The sequence below is a fragment of the Pelodiscus sinensis genome, chromosome 8 (assembly GCF_052426305.1).
Source record: "Pelodiscus sinensis isolate ZL-2025 chromosome 8, ASM5242630v1, whole genome shotgun sequence".
Lineage (NCBI taxonomy): Eukaryota > Metazoa > Chordata > Testudines > Trionychidae > Pelodiscus > Pelodiscus sinensis.
In genome coordinates, this window is record NC_143059.1 from 56704314 (window position 1) to 56717683 (window position 13370).

The 13370-nt window shown below is 40.4% G+C and overlaps 1 protein-coding gene across 2 annotated transcripts in view; it reads right to left on the bottom strand.

Moving 5' to 3' along the window:
- Positions 1-979: 979 nt before the first annotated feature.
- WDR11 (WD repeat domain 11) overlaps positions 980-13370 on the bottom strand; it is an 88931-nt gene continuing 76540 nt past the window's right edge. For both annotated transcript variants that reach the window (XM_075935350.2, XM_075935349.2), the window contains exons 24-29: positions 12889-12984; positions 11747-11912; positions 10427-10524; positions 5822-5967; positions 5367-5449; positions 980-3324 (exon numbers count right to left, since the gene is read on the bottom strand). In XM_075935350.2, the coding sequence (XP_075791465.1) occupies positions 3170-3324; positions 5367-5449; positions 5822-5967; positions 10427-10524; positions 11747-11912; positions 12889-12984 (744 nt within the window). In that variant the 3' untranslated portion in view covers positions 980-3169. The remainder of the gene's footprint in view (positions 3325-5366; positions 5450-5821; positions 5968-10426; positions 10525-11746; positions 11913-12888; positions 12985-13370) is intronic.

A 13370-nucleotide genomic window follows, 5' to 3' on the forward strand; every position in this document is an offset into this window, starting at 1 on the left:
AGCACATCAGACCAAGAGAGTCCTTCACTCACTACCCCTGGGCTACGTCTACACTGGCCCCTTTTCCGAAAGGGGCATGCTAATTTTCCAGGTCGTAATAGGGAAATCCGTGGGGGATTTAAATATCCCCCACGGCATTTAAATAAAGATGTCCGCCGCTTTTTTCCAGCTTGTAGAAAAGCCGGAAAAGAGCGTCTACACTGGCCCCGATCCTCTGGAAAAAAGCCCTTTTCTGGAGGAGCTCTTATTCCTACTTTGAAGTAGGAATAAAAGATTTCCCTATTACGACCTGGAAAATTAGCATGCCCCTTTCGGAAAAAGGGCCAGTGTAGACGTAGCCCCTGAAGTCTTGACAAAAGTTCTCTGAGTAGGGAAAGAAGAGACTAGGAGTTTATTGACAGATCTCAGTGTATTACGACAAAATAATTTCCCAAATGCATGAACTGTAGGGCAGTCATATGTGCTGATCTGTTGGCATAAAGTGGTATCAAGGCATAGAGTTAGCATAAAGCTTTCATGCTAGAGTGCAAATTTGAGGAAGCTGAGGTACATACTGCTTTCTGATATCAGTTGTAGATTGACGTGAAAGCCTTATGGAGCATTTGATTATGTTATTGACAGTGCTGTAGACAACAGAAAGATGTAAAGGAATACACAAGTCTTTTCTCTAACTTCTTTTCATGCTTTAAGGGAGGTGGTGTGCTATAATTTTAATTGCCCCTAAATTTCATTTTTTTTGGCAAATATAAGTTTGAATATCAAAAGTGAAATTTTCAGCCTTAATGTGTTACATATGCATGAAGCTGAACTTTATTTTCCCTCACCAAAGCTAATCTTGATCAGCAATCCTTCAAGATGGCTTCATAATAATAAGGAAAGAAAATTAAAAAAGAAAAAGAAAAAGACAACACAGTCAGTACACAGGGATTTGGTTAAGCACAGTAACTGAAATATTTGAGAATTAAATCAAGCACCAGAATGGTTTTCAAGAGTACTTTTTAATTATATTTTGTGACAGTATTCATATTCAAATGGATTTCTGTAATGATTTTTACACTATCCATAATTTATGCATAAAGATAACAAAAATCAGATAACATTGTGCAAGATGTACAACCTTCATATTTAAAAGAGAAGCACGTATAAACAAATCCAGTAGGAGGGAGGTCTTTTTCAATTTTTTTTTATAACATGAAATCACGGATTTAAAATTCAAACTGTACACTAAGCATGTGGAGAATTTTATCAGAGACTTACTGAGAAATGCCTAGAGAGATTTGTCTGTGGACAGACTCTGACACACTTATTCACATTGAGCAGTCCTACAGCAGAGAATATGGGCAACTTTGGAGATACTCAGTATAAGTAAAGGTGACACATTTAGTCCTTAATAGTTGCATTAACTTGTATTCAACTACGAGTTAGGAGAAAAAAAAAGGTTAAGGCAAATGTTATTGTATATATTTTTCTAGCTAACATAATTATATGTGCTTTGTTTATAATACACTAAAGGAATGTACATTATGGTATGTGGAACATGTGGCAGGAAGAAATCAGATACATTATAGTTAAAACATTCAGTTTCCTGTTTATAGAAATGAAACTCAGATTTTCTATTTACATAAAACCCACCATGTATTGAAAATTCCAGCCTTTTGAAATTGTAACTCATAAATGCCACTTTGGCTCACAGTTAAAAACATTTCTGGAGTTAGAGATGTAAACAAATACCCAGACATATGGGGAAATTTTATGTTCTGTTACTTTTAGTGCGTAAAGCATGAAGTCAAAACAACTGCTGAGCTACCACTTTGAAGATTTAAGTGATATGCTTCTTTACAATATCAAATATTAAATTAGTTAGCGACACTAATTTAATATTAAGTGATTTTTAAAAGTAGCAGTTCCTTAGCTGACAGTTTCAATATCCTTTACTTTCATTTTGTGAATACAATGTCGCATTCCATGCAAATCATATTTCAGCAGGCAGTCTTTTCTTGTAAAATGTTTCTTAATCAATGCGACTGTAAATAAAATAGATATGTCTGCTACAAGCAACAGTAATGCAAAGGACATCGTCAAACAAGTAGCTAGGATGCTTAGGCGCCAATACCGTATGCCTGGCACAACAATCAGGAGCAGAGACTCTGCCAGAGGCATTTTCTGTTACAAAAGCCTTGTCAACCAGGGCAGCCTACCTCACAGTAAGGTAGGGAATGAGATACTGAAGGCTTTACAATGTTGTTCTGTACAGTGCTTTCTCTACTCTCTGATGATGGCAGCACATTCAACAACTAACCATACCGCAGCTCCTGAACTGCAGAAGAAATGCAAGAGCAAGTGTCTTAAGAGTCCTTTCTTCTAATGATCTTGAATGGTGTGGAGAGATCCTGCCATTCAGTGTGTGTGCTAGGATCCTCTCTTTTGGATCTCAAGAACTGAGTATTAGAGTGCAGGGGACCATTTATTCCTCCAGCCACAGAGGGAATTTAAAATAACATGGAATGTAGCATTTTAAAAATTATAACCACACGAATACACTGAAGAAATCATTTTTGATGGTTTTTGAAAAGTTAAAAAGGAGAAATTTGTAACTATTTTTTAAGGATTTCTTGTAATTAAAGCTTTCAAAGATAATATTCAGAGCTGACTAGGAAAATGTCAAAACACACTGGACTTAACCAAAATAATTATGGGGCTTGGGAAAATCACATGGCTTTCATGTCAAGAAAACCACTGCCTGTTTTTGTGATCTACAGTTATGCCTTAACTAATTTTTCTTATTAATGTACAGAATCAATAATATATGCATATAAACTCACTTCTGATGAATTCCAAATGTCTATAAAGGTCTTTTTAAAATGAGAAAGTAACCCTTCCTTCCTCAAAACTTCACAAATCTTTTAGCAAATTTTTGAACCTTGATCTTTGCGCCTAGGATCAAAAAGTTAAAAGCATTTCCAGTTCTGTGATATTTTAAAGCCATCTCTATGACTATTCTCAGAAGTGAGAATTTTTTTAAAAGTATGAGATAACTTAAAAACAAGTTCTGTCTTAAGTAGTCACAGTCTGCACATACAACTTTTTTAAAAGAGAGAAAATACTTCATACAATGGAATTGCATTAATCTTGGAAATGTAATCCATATCTGAAAAATCAAATGAAACTGTCATTCTTCAGTCATTTCCTCTTTAGGTTGTTTAAGCTCATTCAATAAATCTTTACCAGCTGCTCCTGCTTTCGAAGCAAACAGAATAGCACCCTGCTTAAAACCCAGTGTCTTCAAACTTCTGGCATAATCTGCAAATACCACGTGGATTAGTTTATGTAAATGGTGGTTAAGGAAAACAGAAAAGAGATAATGGAGAAGGCTCAGAAGCAGGCTTCTCTCACTCACACCCTTGTCGAAGCAAGAAATGCTGAGTATTGCTGTTAATTACTTGTTCACTTCTGAAACAAGATTCCAAGTACCATCTAAAAGCAAGTTCAAAGTAGGGATGTCAACGTGTAGTCCAGGCGTGGCCAACCCATGGCTTGCGAGCCGCATGCGGCTATTCCCCCTGCCCATCAGTGTGGCTCGCGAAGCTGCCCCTACGCCCCCTGAACATGGCCAACGCCTCCCGGCTCCCCTGTGCTCACTGGGGCAGGGGAGCTATCCGGATCAAAATGGCAGATCCAATATGGCAAACGGCAGATCCAATATGGCAGATGTCGACGGGAGCCTGCTGAGGCCAAAAAGCCTTCTTAAAGGGCCAGTGTTTTGTTTTTTTTTGCCTCACAACTTTTTGCCCCAGCTCTTCGCGTTGGACCTTGGCTCTTTGTCCAGAATGGGTTGGCCACCCCTGGTGTAGTCGATTACATGATTAATCGATAACCTTGGGTTTTTCAATTAATGCTACAGACTACATGTACTCCCTTCCCTTGCAGTCTCTGTATCAGAGGCAGCAGAATGGGGGGAGTAAGCGAGAGCTGGCACATACAGGGAGCTGGCTTTTAAGCTGACTATCTGCACGTGCCAGCTTCTGCAGAGCCACCTCCCTCCCGCCCCGCCTCCAAAGAGGTAGCAGCGCAGAGGGTGAGGGGAGAAGCAGGAGGGAGCTGATGCTCAGGGGGAGTCATCTTAAAAGCCAGATCCCCATGGCACTGGCTTCTGTAGAGCTGGCACTCCTCTTCTCTCCCCTCACCTCTGCCCCGCAGTGCTGCCTCTGATGGAGAGGCGGCAGTGCGAGGAGTGGGGGAGCAGGCAGGAACCAGTACACGCAGGCAGCCAGTACTTGCAGTGAGATGCCCCCTCATGAGTAACTGCTAAAGTTTCCAGCAGTTACAGGTTTACACAAATACCCAATAGTTAACAATCCTACTTCAAAGCACAAATGAAGGCAAAAATTCTAATGCAAATGATTTTACAAATAGCTGTTCAGCACCATTATTTCAAATAATCTAATGGAAGGAAAAAACTAAAAAACAAACATCTGATGAAGGTTTATGGAAATTCATTTCAACAGACACAGATACAAAAATACAAATCCAATGTCTTGTCACACATATTAGTTTTCTAATGGTACAAGGGTCCTATTTGTAACAAACTGTAATAATTTGGGATGGTCTATACTATAGGACTCATTTGTAGCTTTATCAGCTGGAAGGAAAAAGGTCCTCCCAAAATTCATGTAAATACTAATCTCTATAAAACAGCCACACTTTTCTATAAATAAGCACATTGCTTAAAATAAAAATAAATCCTAGTTAATTTTCTAAATGATGGTTACCATTTTCAAGATGCAACATATTAACAGAAGTGTATATTGGAAGAAACAAGCTCTTGGGTAGTTTTTTTTTACAGTTAAGCTTCTATCTCATACTATAATTTGATGTTACAAACTTCAAAAACTGACAATCCTTTTACAATAAAGAAAAATTATATTCTTGCTAGCAAACACTTCAGGGGAGCACCTAAAAGACCTCAAATTTTACATGCATTGTGATGTACAATTTTAAAAAGATAAATGCCTCATTAACCTGTGTCCAGTAGTAACCAGCAATTTAGCTCAAGTTCAATCAGCACCCACATTGTGTCATGTGCTTCCTTCCCGTCTGTAAAATTAAAAAGTATGAATTTTTCACACTTCTGTTCTTATTTTTGCTCTCTTGTTTGTTTCTCAGTGTCACTTATCATAGAATACAAGAAGAGGCTAGTATTGTGATTTGGGTATGTATTTTCTCTCCATTCCTTCACTCCTTTCCTTATTTTGTTGCTCCTTCAAGAAGTGCAGTATACACCCTGGGGACATAAGTATTAAGAGTTTCTCTTTCTGTACAGGCTAGCTAATTTCACCCATCCACACTGTATGCTTTTAGAAAAAGGATATTTGTATCTTCATTAACTTCAATTGTGCCATACTTCAGACAAACCTCAACAAATAAGGCAGCTCTATCAAAATACCTCATGCTGTTGAAAAGAAAAAAAAACTCGTTAGAACCGGAAGACATACAATTTCTTCAATCCATTTTCAGCTGGTTTATATAACTTTGTAATGCAATAATAATCATTGAGTTGATCTTTGATGCTGAAGTTTTAGATGCTGGCACCTTTAAACACTGCTGAAAATGTAAAATGCCACCACTCTGAAAACACAGAAAAAGCATTAGTACAAGCATATAGACAAGGATGACATACCATTGAGGTAACTGCCAACTAAAGAAAACAGAATGTTGAAAACGAGAACTAAACGTAAAAAGTTCACAGAAATACACACATTTATGGACTAGTTATCTGACAATTTTGGACAAAGCAGAGTAGAATGTGCTCATTCAGCTCTACCTGTGCAGCATCTCTGCAACTCTTGTAAAACATCCTAGTGATAAGAGGACAAGGATGGCCTTGGATTTCTGGTTGACTTGGGGAGAGCAAAGGTGATCAACCCAACGTTTCAACACATCAGCACACTCCTCTGAATTCAGTCGAACCTTTGGGAGATAAAGAAGTCTGAAGTCTGAATGCACCAATTGCTATGTAACAAAAGAAAACATTTCTATGACAAGCCAGTAAAAAATTTACTCCAAGAGTTTATAGGATTATAACTTAATGGTAACTCAGCAGATTATTACTCAGAGTTTATCTCAAGTTACTACTTCCAAAATCCCATATGCACTGGATCCTAGAATTATGATAATGAGGAAAATGAGAAGCACAAGAATGTTGCCAGATCATTTAAACCTCAACACACAAATTTGGGTTTGCTTGCTATTCATTTCACTAACACAGTGATGCTCAAGCTGGGATACACATATCCCTGAGGGTATACAGAGATCTTCCAAGAGTAATCAACTCAACTAGATATTTGCCCAATTTTAAAACAGGCTACATAAAAAACACTAGTAAAGTCAATACGAACTAAAATGTCATATAGAAAATGACTTATTTACACTGATCTACATACTATATGCGGAAATACGTACAATATTTATGTAGGTTGAACCCCTCTAGTCCAGCACTTTGGCCCGCCAACATTTTAGTTATCTGGATGTCCATTTACCCTGGGTGCGGCCAAGTTTCCCGCAGTCCCATAAATTTTTTTTACCACTACCAGTTCTGGTTCTGTGTTCTATGCCGTTATTTAGATTTAATTTACCCCTAAATGTCCACTAGGAGCCCAGTAAGCAGTGGAAGTGTGGGTAGAATCATAGAATCAGAAAACTAGGACTGGAAAGGACCTCAAGAGGTCATCGAGTCCAGTCCCCTGCCCTCATAGCAGGGCCCAGTACTGTCTAGACCATCCCTGATAGACCTTTATCTAACCTACTCTTAAATACCTTCACAGATGGAGATTCCACAACCTCCCTGGGCAATTTATTCATGTTTAACCACCCCGACAGTTAGGAAAAAGTTCCTAATGTCCAACCTAAACCTACCTTGCTGCAGTTTAAGCCCATTGCTTCTTGTTCTATCTTCAGAGGCCAAGATGAACAAGTTTTCTCCCTCCTCATGACACCCTTTTAGATACCTGAAAACTGCTATCATGTCCCCCTTCAACCTTCTATTTTCCAAACTAAACAAACCCAGTTCTTTCAGTCTTCCTTCATAGGTCATGTTCTCTAGACCTTTGATCATTCTTGTTGCTCTTCTCTGGACCCTCTCCAATTTCTCCACATCCTTCTTGAAATGCGGTAATGCGGATAATGCTGCTAGACAATAATAACCTCCCGTGGTTTGGCAAATTCTCTAGTTTGGCACCCTTGAGACCTGACTAGGGCCAAACTAGGAAGGGAATTATTTATTTTATAATTACAAACAATGAGAAAGTAAACAATTTTTCAGTAAGAGTGCACTATGACACTTGTACGTCTCCTAAAGACTTAAAAAACAAAATGGGAAAATAAAAGTGGGCCTCATCTATTTGGAAAAAATCTATAATCCCCTTTTCCACTGAAAGAGCCAAACAGATTGAAATTATTCTTATTTTAGGATAGACACCCATGAAAGTGAAATATTTATCTTTTCCAGATATTAAAATAAATCACATAAGGGATGTCAAATTTTACCAGAAGAGAAGATACCAATCCCAACAGGTTGTAAAATGTCTTTGACAAACCTCTGGTCACAAACAAGAAAACCGGAATTTTTGCCCATTGTTAGTCAGTCCCCAATCCTATAATCCAGAGGTTGGCAACCAATGGCTCTTTGGCAGCTCCAGCTCAGACTCCTCCTTCACTTCCCCCGCCCCCTCGCAGCAGGAAGCCTGTGCTGGTGCTCCAGTCTCAAAGCCCCACGCAAGACTCCTGTGTATGTGTGTGTGGGGGGGGGGGGGGTTCAGAAAGCTCCAAGCCTCACCATCAGATCAGGTGAGGGAAGAAGTGGAAATAGAAGTGGATGAATGAGCTGTCTGCTTCCCTTTCCCCTCTTCCAGCTGGGGGGGAACAGCAGCACAGGACACGCTTCCTGGAGGCCTTCCCCAGAATCTGGCCAATGGGAGCAGTGGGAGGCAGTGCCTGGGACACGGTTCTGGGAGCCTGAGAAAGCAAGTAAGTGGCCCCTCCTCCCCTCCACCGACACCCCACACTCCTAGCCTGCTCACTTACCCTCTCCCCCGAGAATCCCCCACCAGACACCTACCGCCAGTCCACTCCTGCCCCCGTCTTCCCTGGCCAGACACACTACCCCCAGCCTGCTCCTGCCCCCTCCTGTCTGACTAAACACTCTACCCCCAATCCCACTCCTGCACCTCCCCCCCAGCCAGAAACCCTGCCCTCAGCCTGCTCTTGCCCCCTCCTCCCAGTCACCAGACTCCTCCTCCTGCCCCCTTCTCCTCTGGCCAGACACCTTATCCCAGTCTACTCCTGTACCCTTCCCTTGGCCAAATTCCCTCCTCCCAGACTGTTCCTGAACCCTCTGTTTCTGCTGCACCCTTCCCTCCTGGCTAGACTTGACACCTTCCTTTGTTTCTGCCCCTTCTCTCCAGCCAGACCCCCTACTCCCAAGCCTGCTCCTGCACCCTACCTCCCACCCAGACCTCGCACCTTCACCCCCTCCTACACTCCACCTCCCGCCCAGATCCTGCACCCCCACCCCATCTCACTTACTGGCAGCCCTGTCCCACACACTTTTGGCTTTTATTTTGGCCCTACCCCAGAACCTGGAGGGGGAGGGGGGGGCAAAAAATCCACTAACTCTGGAAGCACAGAAGAGTTAATCTGACAAAGTCCTCCCTGCTCCTCTCCCCACCATGGGGCTCGAGCACCAGGGGAGTGAGGTGTTTCAGTGGGGAGGGCCACATTAGTTGGGTTTTTTTGGAGGGTTTTTGTTTGTTTCTCTCTCACTTGTGTGGTCCCCAACTGATTTTTCTGTAGATAAGTGGGCCCTGACCCAAAAAAGGTTCCCCATCCCTGCCATAAATAAAGACAATGTTGAAAGCTTTTATGTTGGACATAATATTTTACTTTATTTAAAAATTAAGCTTGGCCAACAAGGCCCTAATTGGGGCTCAGCCACCACCTGGCCACAAAATCCTGTCCACGGCCCTGATCCTAAAGGCAGGCCCTGCGGTCCAGTTCCCATGTGGCCAGAAGAAGGGCTGGTGGTGGCCACCCTCCTACTGTGGCATGGGTAGGAGGGGAGGCCGCAATCTGGCTGTTGAGATCCTGGCCCAGCCCCTCGTCCAACCACTGCTGCCCAGGTTCAGCAGCCCAGCCCTAACCAGGTAAGGTAATCTGGCCCCAGGGCTTTCTCCACATACTCAATTTCCCATCCCAACGTCCTGCCCCCTGCACCTCCCACACATCCCAACTCTCTGACCTGACCCCCTCATATATCCCAACCCTGACTCCTGCACCCCCACATCCACAAACTGAACCCCCCAAGCAGCAGTAGAAGTTCCATTAAATAAAATCTGGGTGTACAATGTTTCATTTATGCGATTATTAAGCATGTCAATTATCAATAATATTAGGTTGCATATTTTTAGTCATGCAAATGGGCATTCTTATAAGGCTCTTTGTTGACCACTTGTTCTGAATTTTGATGTAGTTTGATCTTTGGCTTGAAAAGGTGGCCTATCCCCTGTTATATTCCAATCCATGCAGTTAGGCCTCTGCCCAGGTGAAGACTTTTGGGGTGTCCCCATTGAAAGCAGTGTTTGCCTGCAATGTTCTAGTTGCACAGTTGGGACATTATAGCTTTATGCATAAGAAAGAATTTTTCTCATTGTTATGTTTCTGAATTGATATTGTATACAGGCAGTCCCCGGGTTACGTACAAGATAGGGACTATAGGTTTGTTCTTAAGTTGAATTTGTATGTAAGTCGGAACTGGTACATATTGTAGGGGAAACTCTAGCCAAACATTTCTCCAGAGCTCAGTTTTATTCTCCCACACCTCACTTCCCTCAGTCCTTTGTTCTCAAGCTGAGGTGTCTGCTGAAAAAAGCCGCTCCGCGTCTCCCTGGTCTGCTGGGGTGAAGCAGCTAGTGCGAGGTTGCCTCACCCCGTTTGTAAGTAGGGATCCGATGTAAGTCGGATCCATGTAACCCGGGGACTGCCTGTATTTTTCAAGTCTGAAGGACCTCAAAATCCACACTAGTCTCCGTAAATACATATCTTGAGGCAGGGCTTTTACTTTTAAGGTTTAATTTATACTTACTTTATTTCTAATATACTGCAGGCCATTAAGGACATTTCTTCTAAGACTAAGTAATATAGGATATCATTTTCAATTTTTGTTACGGGTGGCATTTTTAATAGGGCCATGGAAAAAATGCAGATGCCAACCAATGAATACAGTATCAATGGAACTAAGTCACCAGAGTATTATAGATGAAAGCTAACTGAATCATGACTATTTATAATCAAAACTAAATGCCACTGCAGTTTAAAATAAGCCAAAAATTGACACAAGGCTTCATTGTACTATCTGGATTGAACAATTACATACTTTTGCAAGCCATGCTGCACGATTCCATTCTCCATAGGTTTGCAAATAACGACAGGCATCAGCAGCTTTATCTATTAGACTGAGCAACTGTACTCCCTCTGAAAAATAAAAGCAGATTACTTAAAACTTGACTGTCAGTTAGGAGGGGAAATCATTACTATTTAAGTGTAACAGATCCCCCAGAAAATTCCGTTGCTGCCTCTTGGGATACTGGAGATCCATAAAGTCCCCAGTTCTTAACACACACGTTTTCAAGCATTGTAAGAGCTTTGGAGCTCTCAAGGTTATCCAGGACACCATCACTCTTGCCTTACATGGCATCCACTGAGCTTAAAAATGCTCCACAAGGTTCATCATTTCCTTTGCTTCTGTTTGCCTCATACAGACATGCTAAGGAGATCACTGGACCATGTAGACTTAATAAGTGTTACAGCATTATACCAATATCTGCAAATCAACTTTTCTTTAAAAAAAAAAAGTAGCCTAGGCCCTAAAAAAATACTAATAAAACACAATATTATACTTAAGAAGGGTCTAATCACCTAGAAGCACAACCTGCGGCTTGAGAGCTGCATGCAGAGCCACTGGAGTTCTATGTGTGGCCTATGAGACATTTTGTTTACTGTTACCCATGCACAGAATTGACAGATTCTGATGGTTTTCTTCCACATAGGGTATTTTCCTACCAGTAATACAAAAGTGACACAAACTTAAAGCAAGGGCACATGAAGTGAGGGGTATGCTGATTGCACACAATACTGTGAAAGTTGTGTGCTCCCTCTGCAGCCAAAGTGCTACTACGATTCAATCGGCACACCTTGAAAATTTTAGGGACACAAGAGCACAAGCTACCATATCCTGTGAGACCATCTTGGTTAAAACAATCCTGAGGCCCACTAGATGAAGGAGGGCTACTTACTAGCCTAAGTTGCCTCTTACTGATCTATTACAATAGGTAGACATACACAAAGATATAGCTCTAAGAGTTTATTTATATATTAATTGTTTTGAAACAAACTGAAATATAGAAAGACTTTTGTTTCCAACCTGTGTGTTTTAATTTTATCCAATAAAAATGTTGTTGTCTTAAGAATGTGGCGAATATGTAGAGTTAACCAGCAACCTTCTTTGGTATTAGCAATACAATGCAAAGAGGCTCATTTTGGAATATGGTTTGTACTAAAACCAAAAGAACCAACTAGTTTATCCTTCTTATCAAGGACTTAAAATTATATCTAATGTTTTTTGTGCATCTGCCACAGCACACCCTTTAATGCAAGCATCCTTTATGGTTTACTGTACTAAAACACAATATTTTACCTGCTAGCTTTCCATTTGCTATCATGTTGGTTGCTACCAGTTTAATCGTGCTTTGAGAAGGACCTGATGAAGTGACGGTAGTGACCAAACAGGCCTTCAGTGAATCACAGTAGTAATGTGGGTTTTCTGCACTTGTCTCTAACAATAGTTGTACTGCTCTGTCAGTCTGGTAAGAAACATTAAAATTACATCATCTTAAAAAACAAACAAACCCAAGCACACGTTTGTTTCAATGTTATAATAAAAAACAATAGTTATAGTTACAGAGAGAAGAGGAAAAAATCTTTTTCATGTTTTTTACTGTCTGATCTCAATTTAAGAAAGCACAAATTCAGGAGACCATTTAAACACACAAATTCTTAATAGGGACTGGATTAAAACACATGCTTAAGGGCTTTCCAGAAAGCGGGCTTACAGAGAGGAAACAGGAAACTGAGTACAGTATGCAGTTTACCATTTGTATGACCTTTCACAGAGCAATAGAGGAAAGAAAAGTAAGTTAAAAAGTAAGGGCGAAATAAGATTGTGTAAGCAAAGAAACTAGTGAGGTACTCAAAAAATGGTACACGCAATACCTTAAAACTAACTTTTTGAAATTCTCTATATTTAAAGTTGATCGATTACCAAATTATGGAGCAGTATGAAAAGGATTATATATATACTTAATAAGAATGGATTTTAGGCTGCACTGGATATGGTGGAATATTATCTCTTTATCCATGTCAAATCTTTTAGATCTGACAGGAGTCTTTGATGACATATATCATCTTGTGAACTTGCACACCAATACTAGCACCATTTCCCTGCAAATACTAAACTATCTGAGCAGCTTGATTATTTTCTTTCAGAGAACTTTAAGGGTAGTATCTGTTTGGCCATCTGACTCAAGAAAGATCATGTGGAAGTTCCAAAAGAAGGATGTGTGTAGAGGTGCCTTTCATATTTGGATGACACTTGGTGCAGTGGAACAATATACCTAACTTGTTAGCCAAGACAGGGTCTTGGCTGTAGGTTACCTTGAAGATACTCAGCCTAGATAAGACCGACATAATGTGTGGACAAAGGAAGTTTAGACAAGAACAAACAAAACCCATTAAAAACAGTAAGGGAAATTATTCATACATAAACAATCACCCACAAACCTGTCCCAGGAGGAGAAGTTGGTCAGCACATTTCCTGGTGTGCTCATAGGTTGATCTTTTAACCTCTTGTAGATGTACCCTTTCAAGCTGAAATTTCTGCAGAGAAAAATAAAAATGATTACATGATTTTATTTATTTAACATATTTTTATCCCACCTCTCTATTTAAAATATTTGAGGCGGCTTTCAAAATGTTTTAACACACAATTGTATGTATGTATGTATGTAAAATAGAAGACCCCAAAGGAGTGACATAACACCTGCTAAAACATTTCAAGAGGAGGGACACACACAACTAAACACATTACAAACTAGCTACAGTAAAACCTGTGTTATCCGGCACGCTCAGGGATTAGGGCATTCCGGTTATCTAAAAATTCCGGTTATCTGAGGATTCCATCAACCTAGGAAAAACCAATGGATAATAACAGTAAAACTCAAGTTTTTAATACTGGTAGTTTTGTAGTGTGAGGCAGTTGGCCT